Source organism: Schistocerca nitens, chromosome 7 (assembly GCF_023898315.1).
Source record: "Schistocerca nitens isolate TAMUIC-IGC-003100 chromosome 7, iqSchNite1.1, whole genome shotgun sequence".
Lineage (NCBI taxonomy): Eukaryota > Metazoa > Arthropoda > Insecta > Orthoptera > Acrididae > Schistocerca > Schistocerca nitens.
In genome coordinates, this window is record NC_064620.1 from 292102616 (window position 1) to 292127194 (window position 24579).

The window sequence follows — 24579 nt, forward strand, 5'->3', positions numbered from 1 at the left end:
TACATTGTACAGATATGCAACTCCTACAATATTTCATCGAAGAAAACATTTCGACATGATCAGGTGGTGATAGTTGGTGTCGTCGCTGCTGCGAAACTCGACTGGCGTTACTTGCTTCCGCTTCTTCCTGGACGAGCAATCGTGCTAGGACTGGGTGCAGCGTAAACACCCCTGTGTTGTTCCTGTTTTCCCTCTCGCTTTTGGGGTTGTGCGACTTGTCGTGATCGTCTGGCTTCCGCTGACGTGAGTGGGGTGCACTGTCACTCTGTTACGGGGAGTATTACTCCCTCAACAAGTTAGACTGCCAAAACTTTGTCGGCGGGTAATGTTTTTGATGGCCCAGAGCGCTGATGGAGCCTGTTGCGGGATTGTCCCGCCTTGGCACAGAAGGCGCGTAGTGTTTGGCTGATTCTATTGCGCAGCAGCGGGTTGCCCGTATCTTCGTAGAGTTGGGTGGTGTAATACAGTCTTGGAAGGCGCAGCGCAAGCTTGAACGCCCGGTTCTACAGTCTCTGCAGTGATACGATGAAGGAGTCAGTGAGGTTACTCCACATCACGGCCTGATGGTCCAACACTGATCGTACCAGTAAGTAGCAGAGCTTCATGCTGTGATGAAGGGGTAACGCTGGTTCGGGCTGGTGGTATTGGTGCGGCGAACGACGAAAATCATCGTTGCCACTAGCAAAAGGAACACACAGCTGGGCGGAAGTGACGTTCATAGTGCCCGCTGTCGGGAGCCGAAAGGAGTCTTTCCGTGCATGCGCAGCGGGCTATAATGGCGCTGTTGGATGCTACGGTTGTTAAAAATTGAATTAACCCTCTGCATTAGGTCAGAAATCGAATGTTCATGTATCTGTAGTTTTCATTTAACGGCAGCCAGTGTTCGATTTTAGGCAGTGCTTAGTTGAACTCCGGTATCGCTTTTGGTAAGATTCTCTACCGCACGCATATGTACGGCCTCCTTATTAATACACTGAGATGACAGAAGTCGTAGGATAGCCGTGTCCACATATGCAGACGACAGTAGTGTCGCGTACACAAGGTATAAAAGGGCAGCGTATTGGCTGAGCTGTCATCTGTACTCATCTGTATTCATGAGAAAAGCTTTCAGAAGTGATTACGGCTGTATGACGGGAATTAGCGGACTTTGAACGCGGAATTGCACTTGGAGCGAGACGCATGGGACATTCCATTTCAAAAATCTTTAGAGAATTCAATATTCCGAAATCCACATGGTTAGGAGTTTGCCGAGAATACCAAATTTCAGGCAATTCCTCTCACCACTGGCAACGCATTGATCGACTGTCTCACATAACGACAGAGAACAGCGGTGTTTGCATAGAGTTGTCGTGCTAAAAGACAAGAACGCTGCGTGAAATAACCGCAGAAACTAACGTTGGGCGTACGACGAACGTATCTATTAGGACAGCGCGGCGAAATCTGGCATTAATCGGCGATGGCAGCAGACGAACGATGCGAGGGCCTTTTGCTAACAGCACGACATCGTCTGCAGCAGCTCTCTTGGGCTCGTGGCTACATCGGTTGGACCGTAGACGACTGAAAAACCGGAGCCTGGTCAGATGTGCCCCGATTTCAGTTGATAAGAGCTGATGGTAGAGTTCGAGTGTGGCGCAGACTCCCGAAACCGTGGACCCAAGTTGCCAACAAGGCCCTGTGAGAGCTGGTAATGGCTCCATAATGGTGTGGGTTGTTTTTATATGGAATCGTCTGAGTCCTCAGGTCCGACTGTGCCGGTCATTGACTGAAAATGGTGACGTTCGGCTGCTTGGTGACCGTTTGAAGCCATTCGTGGACTTTATTTCCCAAAGGACGATGGAATTTTTATGGATGACAATGCGGCACACCGCCAAGCGACAGTTGTTCGCGATCGATTTCAAGAACATTTGGCCACCCAGGTCGCCTGACATGAGTCCCATCGAATATTTGTGGGACACAATCGAGAGGTCAGTTTGTGTACAAAAACCTGCAACGGCAACACTTTTGCTATTAGGGACGGCTGTAGAGGCAACATGCCTCAATATTTCTGCAGGAGACTTACAACGACTTGAGTCCATGCCACGTCGAGTTGTTCCAAATTTCAGGTCAGAAGGAGGCCCGACACTATATTTGTCACCACGGTGTGTAAATCCAGAATGAGGGTACTGAGCATGAAACTTTAGTCTTCTCTCAAGACGTTAGATGCTCCGCTACCGCTCATTTATCATGTTGGCAAAAGCGAGTACGTCGATGGTGTTCGACGCAACACTCTAGCACCGTGCGACATGTCTGCCCAATATAAGGCTTTCGACACTAATGTGGGATCTTGTACACGCCGCGTTCCCTGAGTCCAAGATCGTTTGTGACCGAAGATAATTGTGGATGAAAAAGGCACTTAAACTTGTGTCTACTGAAAATCCTGTCGATTCTTGAAGAGATGCCGCCAATATACGGCAAGAAGACCGTTGCAGTGGGTGCCTCCGAATCTTTATTTTCTTCTCCGCTTTAAATTCCTACCAGTGGAAAGCATTACGAATCTGTTTGTCAGAATAATGGTTCTGCTGGAACAGCGTTTTAGGTATGACAGTTCAGCCGGCAGGTTATGGGGATTTGAGACCACCTGTGCTCCATGCACCAAGGAGCGTAAGACACTAGCGCACTGTGCAGGATGATCACAACCTTTGATCGGCAAATATAGCCCTGTTTGAGTCGGTCTGCATTAGATAACTTTAGAAGATAGTAATGATGCACCGTTAGCTTCCGTCGCGCGGGATTAGCCGAGCGGTCTATGGCGCTGCAGTCACGGATTGTGCAGCTGATCCCGGCGGAGGTTCGAGTCCTCCCTCGAGCATGGGTGTGTGGATAATTTAGGTTAAGTAGTGTGTACGCTTAGGGACTGATGATCTTAGCAGTTAAGTCCCATACGATTGCACACACATTTGAATATTTTTTTTGGTTAGCTTCCCACGCAATTGTGTATTTGAATAAAACGACAGTCTTACACCTTATGACTACAGGTACATCTGGGAGCTGGGTTGAGAGAGGGAAGAAGCTCCATTACCTAATTCTAAGCATCGGCTCAAGGTCAAGCCTCAGGAAAACTACTCTCTTGCGAGTGACGGATCCTTCGAATGAGAGCATGTTTAGCCAGTAACCAGCATGCTGATGCTCAGCGTACCAGCTAATGGCCGGGGGTTCCTACGTGGAGGCGGTGCTGCAAGAGCTCACGCGACAGTCGCATCAGGCGCCAGCCGAGCTGCCACGAGGTTGGCAATACCCATTAATCGTCGTACCCTAATCGTCTGTGATCGCTTGACAACACAGTAATCCTAGATTCCCCAAATTCTAAGCATCCTGGAGGACAGGACTAAAATTGGTTAAAGTCCAATCAGGTGAAAGGTTGGGATCAAAATTCTAAGTGACAACGACAGTATCTGATGATGTCATTGCTATCCTGAGTAAATCGTGGAAGAAGTACAGAACCTGTTGAATTTAATGAATAGTCTACCGAGCACAGAATGCAAACCGAAGAAAGACGGACGTAATGAGCGCAGCAGATATGTGAAACTTACTATCAAAATTGGGGACCACAACATACACGAAGTGGAGGAATTCTTATACCTCGGAACCAAAATAAAACATGACGGTAGAAGCAAGGAGGACACAAAAAGCAGGCTAGCGCAAACAGAGAAGGGATGCCTGGCCAGGATAAGTCTACTAGTTACAAACACAGCCCTTAATCTGAGAAAGAAATTTCTGAGGATGTACGTTTGTAATACATAATTGTATGGGAGTGAAACGTGGATTGTAAGAAGACCGGAACAGAAGAGTATCAAAGTATTTTAGATGCGGTGCTACAGAAAGACGTTGAAAATTAGGTGGCCCGGTAAGATAAAGAATGATGAAGTTCTCCGCTGAATCGCTGAGGTCAGAAATTTGTGGAGAACATTAAAAAGAAGAAGGAACAACATGATAGGGCATGTTTTAAGACATCAGGAAATAATTTCCATGATACTAAACTAGTGTGAGCTGTAGAGGAAGATAAAGACTGGAACACGTCCAACAAATAACTGGGGACGTAGGGTACAGGTGCTATTCTGAGATGAAGCGGTTGGCACAAGGGAGGAATTTGTGGAAGACTGCGTCAAATCACCCAAAAGACGCACCATACCTCTCCCCCCTCCCCCCTCACAAAAAAACCACTCGCTCAATCGAGCAAGTAAAGGCAAACAGTGGAGCAACTGTGGCAAGCCCCCATAACATCCTGGGGTCCGTTAGACCGAGACGTTTGTTCAGGCGTCTAATCATCATTACTGTATTTACACCTGTGTCCGAGGAGCCTACACGTGCGCGCTAGGGTTCTTACTCTCCTCACTGACGCTCTCATGGGCTTACCTTTATCAGTCCAGAATCCCGATCGCCCATGACGAGGCAACCAGTGCCCGCCGGCGCCGCAAAACGCTGGTGCCCAACAAGACAATCAAGGATACCGTGAGAACACTCTGTGCCCGGGAGGGGTTTGGAAAAGTGAGATTTCTCACACAAACTCTCCCGTAGGTGGTTAGAGGGAAGATACCCTGTCTATTGGTCGGAGAGATACTAGATTTTACACCACCTAATGTATGTCGTTATGGTTTGTCGCCCTTTGCTGTCCACATCCGTATCCCGAATATTCGTAGATACAAATAAAGAACCATATACAAGAATGCAAATTCATGCTTTTCTGTCCCGATTTAAAAATGAGACTCACGTCGAGTAATACGGCTGTGCGTCATGCAGGTGGAAATGCCGCGTTTTACGTGTAACGCAGCACACACTTTTTTTTATCGGAAGCCCTGGGGCCCCTCTGTCATCGCTGCGCACCCGTAGCGAATACGCGACGATAACGATGTCGCAAAATCCCAGGTCACGCGCCGCATGCAAATGCTGACGCAGGCTGCACGTTTTCAGCAATGTGCTGCTGGGTAGTACGCGGCCTGAGGGGAAAGGGGGCGGGGGGGGGGGCTGCAGATAGTCCAATCACAACACGCCTCTTATCACGCACCCTCTCTCTCCCTAACGTCCAACGTAATGCCCTGAATGACAAATAGTTTCCAATACACAGAAAGCAATCATTTGGACGGAGGCCATTGTGAACTGTAACGAACAGGTGCACAAAAAGTGCGGTAACTCGTCTCGGAAGGGACAGTTACAGAAGATCTGTCGGTGTAGTCGGCAGCAGCGAGGCATATAAAAATGCTCCTACGACCACCTAGAATATGATGGGTCTAGCTACTGCAAATCTTCACACAGTTAGTCTACTACGCTTGTTTTCGGTACAGTGAGCAAGTCAGATGCGCCACAGATATCAAGCGCTGTGCGTTTCTGGCAGCCACTGCCTTTGTGGCGTGTATTTGAGTCTCACGCTACGCCGCTCAAGCAAGAATCCCTAACGGTCTGGGACCGATGACTTTCCTGTTTGGTCCCCTCCCCAGAAACAACCAATCAACCCAATGGTTTGTAATGCATCCCACTCCACCTCACATATACCTGTAAAAGAAAGGCAATGTCTCGCCCTAACCGTAGCTGAACAGCATTCCTTGCCCATCCCATCATCCCTCTGCGACATCGCCTGCATTGTTCTGTGCAACCTTAAAAAAGCCATTTCTTTGGGCGCCAATGTATCACTAAATACATCATAATTATGTTCTTTTATTTTTTTATACTTTTACGACGTATTCACTTAAGCGTTTGACAATGCCGTAACCGTTTGCGACCTGCCAGTGATAATCTTCAGACCATTAGTAGGTGATAATCGTCAGACCACCAGAAGAGAAAAGAAAGCGTAACTATGCAATTCATAAAGCTGTTTTTAACTATGTAGGTAAAAACAGTTAAATTGTACGTAAACGAATATGCTGCAAAAGGTTCGCTTCGAGTGTTCAAAATTACTGAAGGTAATAGTAGGTAGAGGTCGAGATGTTTTAGGTGGAGTGAATCCTCTCTTTATCGATTCGTACATCTCAGTTGTCACCCGATTCGTACTTTCATCCAAATATCTCCCTCACATACTCGCAACGCTGACTTTCAGACTGTATACCTTTGTCTACACTCGCTTCAGTGCAGCTATTAACGTATCTCGGCCTAATGCGTTCAATCCCCAAAATAAAGACAGCACGACCTCTCGTAGTTCTTGCCCTACGACGCTCTTTCTCAAATCATAACGCAGAAATCCGCTTCTCACTCACACACCACTTCTCATGGCAGCCAAACATTTTTCCTGGAGCTGTTCATCCAGAATATCGTTTCCAGTTAGTTAGATGGGTAGTTAGTTGCATGTTCCATAGATCATTCGAGATGATGTGGAACACGTCATTTCAACGGATGTGTACATGATTGGTTCAAATGGCTCTGAGCACTATGGGACTTAACATCTATGGTCATCAGTCCCCTAGAACTTAGAACTAATTAAACCTAACTAACCTAAGGACATCACACAACACCCAGCCATCACGAGGCAGAGAAAATCCCTGACCCCGCCGGGAATCGAACCCGGGAACCCAGGCGTGGGAAGCGAGAACGCTACCGCACGACCACGAGATGCGGGCTGTACATGATTATTGTTAACATTAATGAACACATTGTTTTTTAGTCCTACTCATGTAACTGCACTTAAATCAGTTTTTTTACAGGCTCTCCGTTTTGGAATAGAAATTCGTCCATGGAATAGAAGATGTTGTCCAGGAGAAATGATTTTAGGGAAGATTTAATACTTAATTCACTACCTGTCACACGTTTTATGTTGTTAGCCATTGATGAAAATGTTTTTCTTGCTGCATATTGAACTCATTTCGGAGCCACTGACACCTTTAATAATAGGTTATAAAGGCCATTTTTCCCTCTAGTGTCGTCGGTATGGACATCACTTTTCTTCCCAAACTGTGATCGATCATTTCTGACGAATTTCACTAGCGAGTATACGTATTTTGATGGTGCAGTTATAATGCCTGGCTCATTCAAGAGGTGCCTGTATAATGACCACACGGGTGAACTCGACAGATTATTTTTACTGCTCCCCCCCCCGCCCCCCCTCTCCGCCCCCCGCGTAATCAGTACTTTCCTTCTAAATGATGAATTACCACAGAAAATAATTTCACCAGACATTAGACTGAGAAGCTCTGTAATATACTTCTTCAAGTTTTCCTCAGTAAGTGTAGTGGACTGTTAAGGCAGCCAGTCCACAGTGAAGTAGCCGAAAGGGCACGCGTCAACTCACGCCGTCTGGCGTTAAGTCTGGAACAGGATTCGTAATGAATGTGATAAAGAAAAGAACGTAGCTACTAGAACACTTAACTTTTATATTGTCCTTTGGTATACAGCATTCTGGATGATACAAGTGAGACTCTATCTTGAGGTACATGCAACGTTACAAATGGTTAATGGCGCCTTGCTAGGTCGTAGCCATTAACTTAGCTGAAGGCTATTCTAACTGTCTCTCGGCAAATGAGAGAAAGGCTTCGTCAGTGTAGTCGCTAGCAACGTCGTCGTACAACTGGAGCGAGTGCTAGTACGTCTCTCGAGACCTGCCTTGTGGTGGCGCTCGGTCTGCGATCCTGACAGTGGCGACACGCGGGTCCGATATGTACTAATGGACCGCGGCCGATTTAAGCTACCACCTAGCAAGTGTGGTGTCTGGCGGTGACACCACAGTAAGTAAACCTAAAAATTTGGAGCATATGTGCTATAGTAATTGTTGGTACGACTCTGTTGTACAGAACTGAATCAATGTATTATATCAAAATTTCCAGTTACCTGCGCTCCTATTTTTTTATTCATTACTAAACCTACTCCTGCATTACTTCTATTTGATTTTGTATTTATAGCCCTGTATTCACTTGACCAAAAGTCTTGTTGCTCCTGCTACAGAACTTCACTAATTCCCACTATATCTAATTTTAACCTATCCATTTCCCTTCCTGTTTCGTTAACAAAACTCTTTCAGTGGTGCTGTACTACTCGAGATGACATTTTGTTAGAAAATTCAAAATGAAACATTTTACGAATACTATAAGGATGAATAGTTTCTAAGCAATTAGAATACCTACAGCACAGAACCAGGACACAAGGCTTCGACGGCAGTACTTTTACAATTAAGCCATACGATTGTCACATGATCCAACGCACGCACCGATATCTCTTCATTCCATTAAGCTGTATCAGTTCTTCCGGTACCAACCAGTAGAGTTTGGCAAAGCACAGTGACAAAGAGTAACTAAGTATAACTTCGTCCAGAGTAACATTATGTAACTCTTTTAATGTTCACCGATGAGCTAAATCTTTATGACCACTATGCACCGAGAGAACGCATGCCACCTGGCGATGTTGCACACACATGGTGTGATAAGCAGAGTTTGTAATCGGAGCAGAGACGAATGGCGAATCGTTATAGGGATTGTACGGTCGCAGATGAGGAAATCCACAGATTCACTGAGGTGGACAAAAATATGGCAACACCAAAAACACAACGCATTACCATGTCTAATACAAGGTAGGAAACTGCTTGGGATTTAAAACTGTTTCCAGTCGCCACGGAATAAATAACTACAGGTCCTGTATAGTTTTCAAGGGAATCTTATACTATTCTTCCTGCAAAATAGTGGCGAGTTCAGGCAAAGATAACAGAGGTGGATAGCGATCACCAACACTTCTCTCCAAAGTAGACCACAAAGGCTCAGTAATATTGAGATCTGGTGAACGTGGCAGCCAGGGGAGAGTCGACAATTCATCCTCGTGCTCACAAAACAAGTTCTGGACGATGCGAGTTACGTGAATAAGGGCTCTGTCGTCTTGGAAGACATCACTACCATTGAGGAACAAACATTGTACCATGGTATGGACCTAATGAGGCAAAATGGTCACATAATTCTTGGCAGTATTGCTATCTTGCAGAATACCCTGGGAGCCCATGGAATACCACGGCATTGGCTGCCAAAATCATCATCGAACCTTCACCATGTTTCGCTCTTGTGACATAGACCCGACAGAAGTTGTAAACCATGTAAAACAAGACTCATCCCACCAAGTGACCTCCTTCCATTGCTCCACAATAGAAGTTTTATTGCTTCGGCACCACGTTTACTTAATAAGGGCATTTGCATCGCTGATGTGTGGTTTCGGTTCTCCAGCTCGCCCTGTAATTCCCAATTAATAGATCTCCCTTCGTATTCTTTTGGTGCTGAAATGGTTCGCGAGTGTGTCATTCAGTTTTGCAGCCACTTTTGCAGCTATCGTCCTCTTATTTCCCGTCAAAATCGTCTTCAAACGCCGTCTGTCACGATCACTTAGCACAATTCCGTACGCGTTGTGGCATCGCGGATAATATTTTTCCGCTTTTCCTTTACCCGCTTTTCCTTTAAGCGGTGTAAATCTCCAACGTGTGTCTCTTGAATCAGCAACCACTTGATCTACGTTTGTTATGGAAGTTCTTGCCTTGTGAGCACCAGATGTTCGAATTCACTTAGTTCCGACATAATGAAATCACAACCACACGGAACAATGTTCTGGCAACGACAGCAACTTGCAGTGTAATGGCCGGCCGGAGTGGCCGAGTGGCAGAGCGGTTCTAGGCGTTACAGTCTGGAACCGCGCGACCGCTACGGTCGCAGGTTCGAATCCTGCCTCGGGCATGGATGTGTGTGTTGTCCTTAGGTTAGTTAGGTTTAAGTAGTTCTAAGTTCTAGGGGACTGATGACCTCAGAAGTTAAGTCTCATAGTGCTCAGAGCCATTTGAACCATTTTACAGTGTAATGAGGACATTGAACAGGTGTTATTCGTGGTTACATATGAGTACAACCTGCAGTTCTTGGCTAGCAACTGTATGTTATGTTCAAGCATGCATTTCTCGCGATGTTTCTTTATTTTTATCAAACTTCTGTAAAGGACTCTGAGAAAGGGCGGTTATTTATGGTCTGCTGCTTGGGAGCGAGCGTCTCGTAAATGGCGAAGCTGGTCTATTGTCGCTTGCTGTCTGTCGTGAGCAGCTGTGGAAAGTGGTTGAAAAACGGTGATACTTCGATCAGGCAACAAGGTGTTGTGTGTCGACACCTCATCACAAAAAGTGGAAGACGAAGGCTTTCTCGATCTGTAAAGCAGGATAGGCTACGATCTGGGGCATATATAACGACAGTGTTCAGTGATGGGGCAGGCAAAAATATTTCGGAGAATAGCGTTCGGGCCACATTGTTGAAGATTCGACTCCGCACGAAACGACCCCTACGTGTTCCTATGATGACACTACGACCATGACAACTGCGACTCTTTTGCACTCGGGGTCTATGGAAACATTTCCCTTGGTCGAATGAACCAGATTTCTTTTATACCAGGTCGATTATCGTGCCCGGATACGCCGTTATCCAAGCGAACGGCTTCTCGAAACGCGGACCACGTCAAGGACGCAAGGAGAAGATGCAAAAAATGGTTCAAATGGCTCTGAGCACTAAGGGACTTAACTTCTGAGGCCATCAGTTCCCTAGAACTTAGAAGTACTTAAACCTAACTAACCTAAGGACTTCACACACATCCATCCCCGAGGCAGGCTTCGAACCTGCGACCGTAGCGGTCGCGCGGTTCCAGACTGTAGCGCCTAGAACCGCTCGGTTACTCCGGCCGGTGCAGAAGATGCACTCTTGCGGTATGCGGGACATTCACCTGGGCTCCCAGGAGACTTGTGGTAGGAATCGAAGGGACAGTGAGAGCTGTGGAGTGCATGTACGTGACTGCGGACCATGTGCGTCCGTTCATACTTGATGTCCTGCTCCACGAATATGGTGCCTTCCTGTGGGAGAACTGCCAATGGCAGAAAGCCAGAATCTGCTACAGTGGTTTTAGGAAAATGGCAGTGAACTCGCGTTGCACTCTTCGTCACCAAATTCGCCAGCTCCGTGCCTACAAAAGATTTGCCAGTAATTAGGGGATTTGTGTGTCATGAGCATGGACGTATGGAGCCAAATATCTCCGAAGAACTATCAAGGGCCTGTAAAATCCATGTGGCGCAAAATCGGTGCTTTGGTGTGTTCCAGAGGTGGACTGACACGCCAATAATCCGGTCGTCGTTATGTTTTGGCTCATCAGTGTATAGTGGATCGTTCACTAAAAACTCACTTGACTGTGACTGTAAGGCATCTGGCTTCGTGTTTCAGGACAAGACTCGAGTGGTGTGCCCAGTGATCGACGTGATCAGTATGGACACTTTCGAGTACATCGGCGCGTCCGCCGATCTACGCGGCGGCTTCGACTGGAACCTGGTCTTCAAGTGGGAGTACCTCAGCGCCGAGGAGCGAGCTGCACGCAAGAAGGACCCCACAGCCCCCATACGGTACGCCTCCACCTCTCCCTGCCTACCTGCCGTGGTGCACGACTCATTGCTAATACCAGCTATTTTAATGTGTCATCATTCAGAAACTGCAGTTTCTTCCTTTTGGTTGTAAGTCACCAGACACGTTCACTATTTATTTCCTTGCATTTCTGAGTGAGAGATGAGTCTTTCGGCGAATTTCTTCGCTGTGACAATCAGGATCTGACTTTCAAACGGGTAATGTAATAGCCTTGTTGAATATCGAGATTTTTTGACAATGGCAGCACACCTCTAGTGCAGACCCATCGAGATGATGAAAGTCTCTTGCCTTCTGTACGACACCAAAATGTTGAAAATATGAGTTATAACTCAAACTGACGTCGTAATAAGTACGAAAAAATATTTCCTTCACCAAGCCTTACGAGTGTTTGGTAGTCGCTCTTAACCTTTTAATCTCGTATGCTAACTGATTCGTCCACAGTTTTTTTGTGATTATAACAGCTGTTAAGGGAACCGTCTCAAAATGCGTAGAAATTTTATTTATTGATGACTGGTTTCGGACGGCTTGTCCATTATCGAATCATCCATGTACATCTTTCTTGTGTTAAAACCAGACGTACTCGTAAGTTACTGGCCTCGTTTATATGTTTTGTGGCCAATAATTTACATGCACGTCCAACTGTAATGCAAGACTTACGTTCATGGATGATTCGATAATGGCCAAGCCGTATGAAATTAAACATCAGTAAATAAATAAAACTTCGTAAGCAACTTAAGCTGGGTCCTCTGACAGTTACTGTAATCACATAAATGTCGTTGTCTGTTTCAACACCAGCATGCCAGAGACACAAATTTTTGTCATGCACAACATGATCGCAATCTCTTTTTGCATATTCGCATATTTATCGTCCTGTATAATACTTCAATTCCTTCCAGTGCCAGTTTTATTCCTGGATACTGTGCAACATGTCCACGAATCTCAGCCTTCTTCTGGTCAGCCTTTAGCATATCATGTATCCTTGTAAGTGATTTTCCATATCTTTTCATTTCGCACTTTTATCTGCCTACTTCATTTTAAAGCCCTTCCGTAGAACCACATTAAAAATTCAGTTTTTTTTCTCTCCTTGTTCTACTGTCCTCGTTTCATTTGCAGAAAATACTAACTGCAAGCTTCCAGTTTCAGAAACATTTTCCTCTATTTCTAGTCAACAGATTTGATTCCTATTTGCCTCTCGCTGGGCCCGGCAGCTTACGGTGTCCCCCTTGCTTTGGCCATACTGTGTAAACATGCATCTTAGGTAGCAGTTTCGTTTCACTTAGCCTATCGTGTCTTGCAGTGTTGATGTTTCATAAGCCGTTATTCTCTGTTCAGCTGGTTATCATTTCTCACGTCCTTGCTTTCACTGTATTTAGCTCAAACTGCTGTTCATTCCTCTTAACAGTACGTCGTGATTCCTTATTGTCGCAGAAGGGAACATATCCTCTATCAGTTGTTGAATTCATTCGACAGGTTACTTAGTATATAATTTTGGTTATAGGTAAAAGATGCATAGATTAAATATCAGATTTGAAGAAAACAAGTAGTAGTTTAGTTCTGTTATCTTTTAGGGAAGATTATATTTCAAGTCAAAAGCAACGAAACAGGAGAGTGGAGCAGATGACGAATGCGCGTTTAATCTAAAGGCTCCTTTTGATATAAAGACACTGAATTTTGGAATATATATTTGTAACTGTGCTCTGGGGTATAACATTGCATTAAAAGCTGCACTGAAAGCTGGATAAAGCCGGATATAAGCTCAGCCGAAATTTTTGCGAAGAACCTAACGGTGTTCTGAAAGGATAGACTAAACACGGTTGGCGGTGGCGTGTTTGTTGCTGTTAGAAGTAGTTTAACTTGTCGCAAAATTTAAGTAGATACTTCCTGTGAGTTAGTATGGCAGAGGTCATTGTTGACAACAGGAATAAAATAATATTTGGATCATTTTACCGACCTCCCAGTTCAGGTGATACAGTTGCTGAAAGCTTCAAAGAAAATTTGAGTTTGATTTCAAACACGTACCCGACTCATACGATAGTAGTTGGTGGTGGCTTTAATTTACCCTCGATATGTTTGCGAAAATACGCGTTTAATTCCGGAGGTACGCATAAAATATCATCCGAAATTGTGCTAAACGCATTGTCTGAAAATTATTTCGAGCAGTTAGTTCATGAGCCCACGCGAATAGTAAACGGTTGTGAAAAAACACTTGACCTCTTAGCAACAATTAATCCTGAGTTAATAACGATCATCAAAACCGATTCAGAGATTAGTGAACACAGGGTTGTCGTAGCAAGATTGAACACTGTAATACCCAAATACTAGAAAAATAAGCGAAAAATATACCTATTCAAAAAAGCAGATAAAAACTCACTTGACGCCTTCCTGAGAGACAATCTCCACTCATTCCAAATTAATAAGATACGTGTAGACCAGATGTGGCTTAAATTCAAAGAAATGGTGTCGGCAGAAATTGACAGATTTATACAAAATAAATTAACAAACGACGGAGCTGATCCTCCTTGGTACACAAAACGGGTTAGAACACTGTTGCAGGAACAACGAAAGAAACATGCCACATTTAAACAGACGCAAAATCCCCAGATTGGCTATCTTTCACAGAAGCTCGAAATTTAGCGCGGACTTCAATGCGAGATGCCTGTAACAGTTTCCACAACGAAACATTGTCTCGAAAACTGGCAGAAAATCCAAAGAGATTCTGGTCGTATGTGAAGTACGTTAGCGGCAAGAAACAGTCAATGCCTTCTCTGCACGATATCAATCGAGATACTATAGAAGACAGTGCTGCCAAAGCAGAGTTACTTAACACAACCTTCCGAAATGCCTTCACAAAAGAAGACGAAGTAAATATTCCAGAATTCGAATCGAGAACAGATGCCAACATGAATAACGTAGAAGTAAATATCCTTGGAGTAGTGAAGCAACTTAAATCACTTAATAAAATCAAGTGTTCTGGTCCAGACTGTATACCAGTTAGGTTCTTTTCGGAGTATGCTGATGCATTAGCTCCATACTTAACAATCATATACAACCGTTCGCTCGGCGATTGATCCATACTCAAAGACTGGAAAGTTGCACAGGTCACACCAATATTCAAGAAAGGTAGTAGGAGTAATCCACTAAATTACAGGCCCATATCATTAACGTCGATATGTAGCAGGATTTTAGAACATATATTGTGTTCGAACATAATGAATTACCTCGAAGAAAACGGGCTATTGACACACAGTCAACATGGGTTTAGAAAACATCGTTCTTGTGAAACACAACTAGCTCTTTATTCACATGAAGTGTTGAGTGCTATTGACAAGGGATTTCAGATCGATTCTGTATTTCTGGATTTCCGGAAGGCTTTTGACTCTGTACCACCCAAGCGGCTCGTATTGAAATTGCGTGCTTACGGAATATCGTCTCAGTTATGTGACTGGATCTGTGATTTCCTGTCAGAGAGGCAAAGTTCGTAGTAATTGACGGAAAGTCATTGAGTAAAAAAACAGAAGTGATTTCTGGCGTTCCCCAAGGTAGTGTTATAGGCCCATCACTGTTCCTTATCTCTATAAACGATTTGGGAGACAATCTGAGCAGCCATCTTCTGTTGTTTGCAGATGACGCTGTGTTTTATCGACTAATAAAGTCATCAGAAGATCAAAACAAACTGCAAAACGATTTAGAAGATATATCTGAATGGTATGAAAAGTGGCAGTTTACCTTAAGTAACGAAAAGTGTGAAGTTATCCACACGAGTGCTAAAAGGAACTAGTTAAACTTCGGTTACACGATATATCAGTCTAATCTAAAAGCCGTAAATTCAACTAAATAGCTAGGTATTACAATTACGAACAACTTAAATTGGAAGGAACACATAGAAAATGTAGTGTCGGCAGACTTGCCAACACTACGCACACTAATTGAAAGAGGCGGCCAAGATGCACGCGCTAACTCACGTAGGATGGAGTGAGGTCTGAAACAGGAGACTTAATGAATGCTATAAAGAAAAGTACGTATCTTCTGGACTACTTAACTTTTAATCCTTCCTTTGTATACATCGTTCTTGATGAGACATCTGGAGATTGTGGCGATACAAGTGCGACTCTTTAGATACAAGCTATCTAAGGCTAATGGCGCCTTGCTAGGTCGTAGACATGAACTTAGCTGAAGGCTATTCTAACTGTCTCTCGGCAAATGAGAGCAAAGGCTTCGTCCGTATAGTCGCTAGCAACGTCGTCGTACAACTGGGGCGAGTTCTCGTACGTCTCTCGAGACCTGCCGTGTGGTGGAGCTCGGTCTGCGATCACACAGTGGCGACACGCGGGTCCGACATGTACTAATGGACCGCGGCCGATTTAAGCTACCACCTAGCAAGTGTGGTGTCTGGCTGTGACACCACAGAAAATGTTGTGGGGAAGGCTAACCAAAGACTGAGTTTTATTGGCAGGACACCTAGAAAATGTAACAGACCTACTAAGGGGACTGCCTACACTAAGCTTGTCCTTCCTCTTTTAGAATATTGCTGCGCGGTGTGGGATCCTTACCAGGTAAGACTGACGGAGTACATCGAGAAAGTTCAAAGAAAGGCAGCACGTTTTGTATTATCGCGAAATATGGGAGAGAGTGTCACAGAAATGGTACAGGTTTTGGGATGGACATCGTTAAAAGAAAGGCGTTTTTCGTTGCGACGGAATCTTCTGACGAAATTCCAATCACCAGCTTTCTCCTCCGAATGCGAAAATATTATGTTGACACCGACTTGCATAGGGAGGAACTATCACCAAGATAAAATAAGGGAAATCAGAGCTCGTACGGAAAGATATATGTGTTCATTCTTCCCGCGCGCTATACGATATTGGAATAGTAGAGAATTGTGAAGGTGATTCGATGAACCCTCTGCCAGGCACTTAAATGTGATTTGCAGAGTATCCATGTAGATGTAGATGTAGAAAGTGAAATCGAGGTCCTGAGAAAGCTCAAAGACGCGTTTAAAAATTGTGCTGCAGGAGGCTGTTAGATAGTTGGAAAACAAGTGGAAGAAGTGGATACACGGCTTGGGGAGGAAAGATCTTTGGAAGGAGAAAGCAGGGGTTGGTGGGCCATGTGGTAAGTCATAATACAAAGGGCTGTCAGTAAATAATGCAACATGTTTTTCCCTCAAAGCAGTTTAGTTTTATTCAGAACACAAAAACGGCACATAATTTCCCCCTCTTTTGCCTACAAACCTTATTTTGCAACATAATCTCCTTTCAACGCAACGGGCATATGCCATCTTCCTAGGAGGGCTTGTATACCCACGTGGTAGCACTCTACTGGTCGGAGTCGGAGCCGCCGTCTTGCTGCATCGTTAACCTCCTCATCATCCACAAACTGCTTCCCGCAGGGTGCGACCTACATTGAGCGAATCAGATGGAAGTCGGAAGAGGCGAGATGAAGGCTGTGGGGTGGATGAGGAAGAACAGTCCAGTGAAGTTTTGTGAACTTCTGTGAGGCCTTGCGCTCATACGGAGAAAGAGAAGTTAGTTTCCATTTTTGCAACGACAATCACCCTAAATTCGTTTCTTCTGTTTCCTGAGCGTAGCAAAATACATTTCAGAGTTGATCGCTGCACCATGAGAGAGGAAATCAGAATAACCCCTTCAAGAGTTACCGAGCGAGGTGGCGCAGTGGCTAGCACACTGGACTCGCATTCGGGAGGACGACGGTTTAATCCCGCGTCCGGCCATCCTGATTTAGGTTTTCCGTGATTTCCCTAAATCGCTCCAGGCAAATGCCGCGATGGTTCCTTCGAAAGGGCACGGCCGACTTCCATCCCCTTCCTTCCCTAATCCGATGAGACCGATGAGCTCGCTGTCTGGTCTCCGCCCCCAGAAGCTGTCCAATCCTTCAGAGTTCCAGGAGACCGTCGCCAAGACTTCTCCGGCGGAGGGCGCGGCTTTGAACATACTCTCCAGAGGAGAGGTGGTGTATTGCCACTGGATGGATCGCAGTTTTGTTACCAGTTCGAAGTGATGAACCCCTGTTTCAGTGGCTGTGACGATGCTTGATAAAAATTTCTCACGATCAACCTCGTAACGCGCAATCAGTCCGCGCAGATGGTCCTTCGTTGCTCATTATGGTCTTCTGTTGGATGGCGAGGAACACTGGTGGACGAGTGTGTCACCACTAGAAACAGAGATGTTTGATTAAGGAGCGAGTTGTTTGATTGTGGTCTGTCGATCATCTCGAATGAGAGTGTCCGCACGTTCCATCTTGGTTGAATTAACAGCTGTGTGCGGCCGGCCGCCATGCGGGAGATCGGACAAGTTTGCGCGACCTTGTTGGGATTATGACAGACGCCTCGCCCAACGACTCGCAGTGCTTTTGTTGACTACCAGGTCTCCATAGACATTCTGCAAGTGCCTATGAATATCTGCGATGCTCTGGATTTACCCCCAAAAGAAAATCAATGACAGCCCTCTGCTTGGAACGCACCTCTGTTACAAATGGCATTTTTAAGCGTACTTATAGTGCCGTCACATATCGAAACTTCGTCAAACTACAGGGGCTGAAGCGGGAATATTCCATCATGTCCCACAACAAATTCTGCATTTTTTAAACCGAAAGGTGGCCGAGAAAAAAATATATTGCATTACTTATTGAAGCTCCTCATATTAATGATTCACCGGTCTCTGGAGGAAGTCTGAAATGTTAAGAACACTATGCGCAGCGTGGTTATTAACAAGTATAGACTACTAGATGTATGTAACTTTTTTGTAAAGGCTTGAGAACGGAAGAGAGCGAGGAGTATTTCTGACTTATCTGAAAAACTGTTTCTCTCTGCAGTCTGTTGTTTTTGCTCGTGTTGCTTGGTAACACATGGGTAGTAGTATCATATTGTAGAATCACAGAGAATGAGACAGCAGCAAACATTGTTGGATCTACAGCCGGTTGTTAATCTGCTGCCGCTAGTCACTTCCTCAATTCCGTGCTATTAGTACTTGCTGAGTGTGTGTGTGTGTTTGTTTGTAGCGGCTGACAGACGCTGTTTTTGTTCTGCAGGACTCCAATGATTGCCGGAGGTCTGTTCGTCATCGACAAAGCCTACTTTGAGAAGCTGGGCAAGTACGACATGATGATGGACGTGTGGGGCGGCGAAAACCTCGGTGAGTACCTTTTGTTGCTTACAAAAAAATAGAATGTTCAATCTTCGTTTCTTCTAGAAGGCGACAAAGAAGAATTCAAATAATCCATTTTCTACAGCATTGTGAATCATTACTGAACAATTATCTGTTGATACGGAACTGAATTCCATTTGCACAGTGAGACGTGGAATTATTTTGACAATAATACTTACGTTTTTCTCCCTTAACGGTGAGATTTTAGTAATCGGCAATGACACGTAACAATACAAAATTTTGTTTACACAGACATCTATTTAAATGCATATTCCATCTCATTTGTTCATAAAATGTGTAACAAGCACTGCGAATTATGCTCCAACTTCCCCAGTCCACAATTCAGCTCTGCGAACGTTAAGAACAACTCAGAGAACGGTTATATTCCTCGTCTGTGAAAACGTAGCCGTTTCAAGAAAAAAAAGTTTTTCTTAAAAAAAAAAGAAACAAACAAACAAAAAAGCTACATGTCTGTGCTTCTTCGCGAGAATCTAATGGTGCTGCTACCCAAGGTTTTTTGTTACTAATGTATCGCACAGTGTATATTAAGATGATAAATTTCTGCTATGTAGATGACTTGTGACTCTCTTGATTCTACGAGTAGAGAAATGGGCGTCGTTTTGCTTCTTCCTTTGTCGATACAGCCGCTAGGCCGATGGGGAAAGCCGATAATATATAATATGGTCACAGCACATGTGTCATGAATTTTCACCCGCTAGGGGAAAAAATTTTCTGGTCCTCTATTGTTTGCTAGGAGATAAAGACTACAATGCTTGTGGTGCTCCCTTAAAACACAACCCTATTTCGGTATAGGATTTTCGGACGGGAAAGGCGATAGGATGGTAACATTTTCACGGAAATTACTGTTTCCCTATAGTTGCTGCTTTTGGCCCGTTTCTGCAGTGTTATGACCACAATGCAGCCGTTTGTGGCTCACTAGCCGAGAGCTTTCTCTTGTTCTGCACTGAGGATGTTGTTAGAGGGGCAGTTCTTGTCATGAGGGGGTTTATTAAGGAGACCAATGGGCGAACGAAGGCGGACGTGTGAAACAGCGGGAGCTGCGCAAGGGCGAGTTAACACAACCTCATGGCCTCTGTTTTCAGAAACGCTGTGCTTGGCCAATGGAGAGGGCTCCAGGTAGCCGAAAGTTTATAATACTATTGTGTGGTGTCGAGCGCTTATATCGACAGAAAGCTTACTTGAGGGGTACCTTGCTATTTGGGTTACAGATCGTGCTACTTCTTTACGAATTTTTTTAACGATGCTTTGCAATTTAATGAGAGTAATACCATCATTGATATAAAACTAAGAAAACAGGTGATATTCGCTATTCACTAACTAATTGGACCCTAGCACAAATGAGGCAACTTATAGAAAACATATGAGATCTGCTGTTCACGAATTAGTCTGACTCGTGCACAAAAGAGCCAAATTATGTATTCGCATTGCGACTGGACTGGCCCATTGCGATTCTGAGTTGTCTGAACATCTACTCAGTGACCGATAATGTTGCTAAACGTCTCCTCAACGCGACGCAACTATTATGCCTATGATTAAATAATAAATTCTAAACGCAGACGATGTTGGAAATATTTGCTTTGTTCATTTTGGAGAGATGGCCGTTAGCGTGTACGGCGTGAAGCGTCTGAAAGGAAACATCCTGCAACAGTTGAGGAAGCGTTTTGATGTAGGGGGATGTCTTTGTGGCATTCACTGTGTGATTCGTCCTTCTGGAAGGCGCAATGGATCAACACAAGTTTGCATCTATCATTGGAGACCATGTTCACCCCTACAAGCAGTTTTTTCTTCCTCGCCACGATAACATCTCCGAGCAGAACAATGCAACGTGTTTCGAAGAGCTCCAGGATGAGTTTATCGTACTACCTCGGCCACCAAACTCATCGGATTTAAATGCAATCGAGAATCTATGCGAACACCTAGATGGGTCTGTTTGCGCCCTCAATCCTAAGCTAGGATAGCTAGCGCAACACTGGAGCTAGCTTGTCTCAGCATCCCTATTGGTACTTTCCAGAACGTAATTTGCTCCGTTCCTGCACATCTCGCAGAGGTCCGCACTACAAAAGATTGTTATTCTGGCTTTTGGTAGGTGATCACGTTCATGAGACTGGACAGTGTAGAAATACAGTCCGCAAATTATAAAGTCTGTTACAAATTCATCATAATTGGGTTTGGTTGTTTTAGGGAAGGAGACCAGACAGCGAGGTCATCGGTCTCATCGGAAGAGGGTAGGACGGGGAAGGAAGTCGGCCGTGCCCTTTGAAAGGAACCATCCCGGCATTTGCCTGGAGTGATTTAGGGAAATCACGGAAAACCTAAATCAGGATGGCCGGAGGCGGGATTGAACCGTCGTCCTCCCGAATACGAGTCCAGTGTCTAACCACTGCGCCACCTCGCTCGGTATTCATCATAATTGTCATCTTTATGATATGGAAACCCAAGAGACAAGGCGTCCGACATCTGCTGTTGGTGTAAACTACTCCAGGTGGGGCTGTCATGTCAGTATTAACGCCCAACATTGTTAGAATGCCGTTAAAAAAGAGTATCGCGTTGTATTATAAAAAAACTCCTGTTTCAGTGTTTCTGTTTTACAACAGTCAGCAGTATCACTAATATATATATATATATATATATATATATATATATATATATATATATATATCCCTCACTGCCTATTATAATTTACGGAAAACCTCTTTCAGATATCTTGAACCTTTCACGAGATAAAAGGAGTGCAAATTTTAGTTGGTTTACCTGTATAAAAGATGAAACAGAACGATACCGACAAATTTCGAAGAACTGTACGAGGGTGTCTTCTTCTTCTTGTGATAATTTGGCATTAGGCCTGTTCTGGGCTCACCATCATCCTCGGTCTTCCCACAATCCTTCTTCCAGTAGGTTACTAGCCTGCCACTTGTCGTGTGTGTGACATCTTATGGGACTTAACTGCTAAGGTCATCAGTCCCTAAGCTTACACACTACTTAACCTAAATTATCCTAAGGACAAACACAAACACACACACACACACACATGCCAGAGGGAGGACTCGAGCCTCCGCTTGTCGCCTAATTCTCTGAGGGGGCGTTCGCAATACATGCTCGTTCCAGCCTTGCATTTGTTGGATTATTTTTCAGTTAATTACTATTGTAAATGAAGGAGAACGAAACAATATGTTTTGCACATTCTTCGACATTTGTAAAATCTTGTAATTCTTAGTTTTCAATAAATGATTTACGAGAAAATGGCTTTACTCCCAGTTCTTTTAATTGTTTTTCATTTCTAATTTTATGAGCCTTGGACTGATCGGAAGAACTTCGTTACAGATGTTTCGAACTGTCTTACGTCTTTTGATCCTCATGTCCAACTCTCGGCTCCTTATAGTAATGATGGTACAGCATGATTTTATAAAATTTCATTTGAGTTTCTCATCTGGACTTACCATTTCATGTTTTCCTTGTCGTGCCACGTAAGTGTTGATATACGCTATTATTCTTATTTGTATCTGTCTCTTCTACAAAAGTTATGTCATGTGCTACATACTGGAAGAGGACACTTGTTCTTTTATTGCGTTATTGATGATTATCGTAGATCTTATGTGGTATTTTTCTAAAGAGCCCATTGTTTTTGTTCTCAGATTATAATTTAGGATTATAGTGTTTAATCTATGTACCGATATTTGTAAATTGTCTTCCCCGACCTGTGTAATTAATTGGTCGTCGTAAAAAGCATCGTAGTTAGATGTTCACCTGCCCCATTCTTATATCTAGGACTACGTAGCCGATGTAGATGTTGAACAGTGTTGGTGACAAGTACAGTGCCCGCATCTCGTGGTCGTGCGGTAGCGTTCTCGCTTCCCACGCCCGGGTTCCCGGGTTCGATTCCCGGCGGGGTCAGGGATTTTCTCTGCCTCGTGATGGCTGGGTGTTGTGTACTGTCCTTAGGTTAGTTAGGTTCAAGTAGTTCTAAGTTCTAGGGGACTTATGACCACAGCAGTTGAGTCCCATAGTGCTCAGAGCCAACAAGTACAGCGTTGCCTTACTCCCTGGTCTGTCCCTCTTTCTGGTACCACCTATTTACCAGTATCTGTTCGTAGTTTACTGCCCTGATGGACAAATTCAGGTTAGGTGCTCATGTCACGAAATGACATCCGGAAAACGGCTGAGAAAGTAAGTTGTAATTCGCCCAGAGTCTTTTGGCGATCTCGTAATAGCGTCAAACTTGTTCCATCTCACTTTGTGGGATTGCTGGGTTTTTTCCGCTGTGCACAAGAATTCTGCCTACACTTTAACCATCTCCCTGTAACCACTGTCACACGACTAGTGCAACTACTGCCATCGTGTTCTCCTCCATAGTAACACTAATATAGAATACCACTTGGCTCAAGATGTAATAGTAATTGGAGCCTGTATTGGTGTTCAAATTGGCTCACATGGCTCTGAGCACTATGCGACTTAACATATGAGGTCATTAGTCCCCTAGACTTAGAACTACTTAAACCTAACTAACCTAAGGACATCACACACATCCATGCCCGAAGCAGGATTCGAACCTGCGACCGTAGCAGCAGCGCGGTTCCGGACAGAACCGCTCGGCCACAGCGGCCGGCCCTACTGGTGTTCCATCAGGTGATTTATCATGCTCCAGCCACTAACAGTAGTCGGGTGCAGAGTGTGTGTGAAGCGTCGCGTGTGTGTCGTGTTGCAGAGATCTCGTTCCGCGTGTGGCAGTGCGGCGGCAGCCTGGAGATCATCCCGTGCAGCCGCGTGGGCCACGTATTCCGCAAGCGGCACCCCTACAGCTTCCCCGGCGGCAGCGGCAACGTCTTCGCCAGGAACACGAGGCGCGCCGCGGAGGTCTGGATGGACGAGTTCAAGGAGTACTACTACAGCGCCGTGCCGCTCGCCAAGAACATCCCCTACGGAAAGTGAGTAGCGCCAGCGCCAGCCGAGAAGCTACCTCGTGGGAACTGACTACTGCTGTAGCGGCACAACTCGTTCACATGGTTAAGAGAAATTAATATGGAAACTATTTGATCGGTAGGGCGAGGAAGGGATATGAAAGGAATAGGTTGCACATTACCGAAGCTATTCCGTCCGTCCTTGTCTCTCTTCCCTGGCGTATATCCCCACACAAAGAAAGCCGGGAACGTCAGATACGGTGAACGTGCGGGCCATGGTATGGTGCTTCGACACCCAATCCACCTGTCATGAAATATGCTATTCAGTACCGCTTCAACCGCACGCGAGCTATGTGCCGGACATCCATCATGTTGGAAATAGATCGCCATTCTGTCATGCAGTGAAACATCTTGTAGTAACATCGGTAGAAAATTACGTAGGAAGTCAGCATACATTGCACTATTTACATTGCCATCGATAAAATGGGGGCCAATTATCCTTCCTCCCATAATGCCGCACCATACATTAACCCGCCAAGGTCGCTGATGTTCCACTTACCGCAGCCATCGTGGATTCTCCGTTGCCCAATAGTGCATATTACGCCGGTTTACGTTACCGCTGTTGCTGAATGACGCCTCGTCGCTAAATAGAACGCGTGCAAAAAATCTGTCAACGTCCCGTAATTTCTCTTATGCCCAGTGGCAGAACTGTACACGACGTTTAAAGCCGTCGCCATGAAATTCGTGGTGCATAGAAATATGGTACGCGTGCAATCGATGTTGATGTAGCATTCTCAACACCGACGTTTTTGAGATTCCAGATTCTCCCGCAATTTGTCTGCTACTGATGGGCGGATTAGCCGCGACAGCAGCTGAAACACCTACTTGGGCATCATCATTTGTTGGAGGTCGTGGTTGACGTTTCACATGTGGCTGAACACTTCCTGTTTCCTTAAATAACGTAACTATCCGGCGAACGGTCCGGAAAGTTGGATGATGTCGTCCAGGATACCTAGCAGCATACATAGCACACGCCCGTTGGGCATTTTGATCACAATAGCCATACATCAACACGATATCGACCTTTTCCGCAATTTGTAAACGGTCCATTTTAACACGGGTATTGTATCA

General features: G+C 44.9%; 1 protein-coding gene across 1 annotated transcript in view; it reads left to right on the forward strand.

The window, feature by feature from the left end:
• LOC126195581 (polypeptide N-acetylgalactosaminyltransferase 2-like) overlaps positions 1–24579 on the forward strand; it is a 229932-nt gene that overhangs the window by 188939 nt on the left and 16414 nt on the right. Inside the window, exons 7-9 of the mRNA XM_049934207.1 lie at positions 11175–11350; positions 18417–18520; positions 23256–23475. Of these exons, the coding sequence (XP_049790164.1) occupies positions 11175–11350; positions 18417–18520; positions 23256–23475 (500 nt within the window). The remainder of the gene's footprint in view (positions 1–11174; positions 11351–18416; positions 18521–23255; positions 23476–24579) is intronic.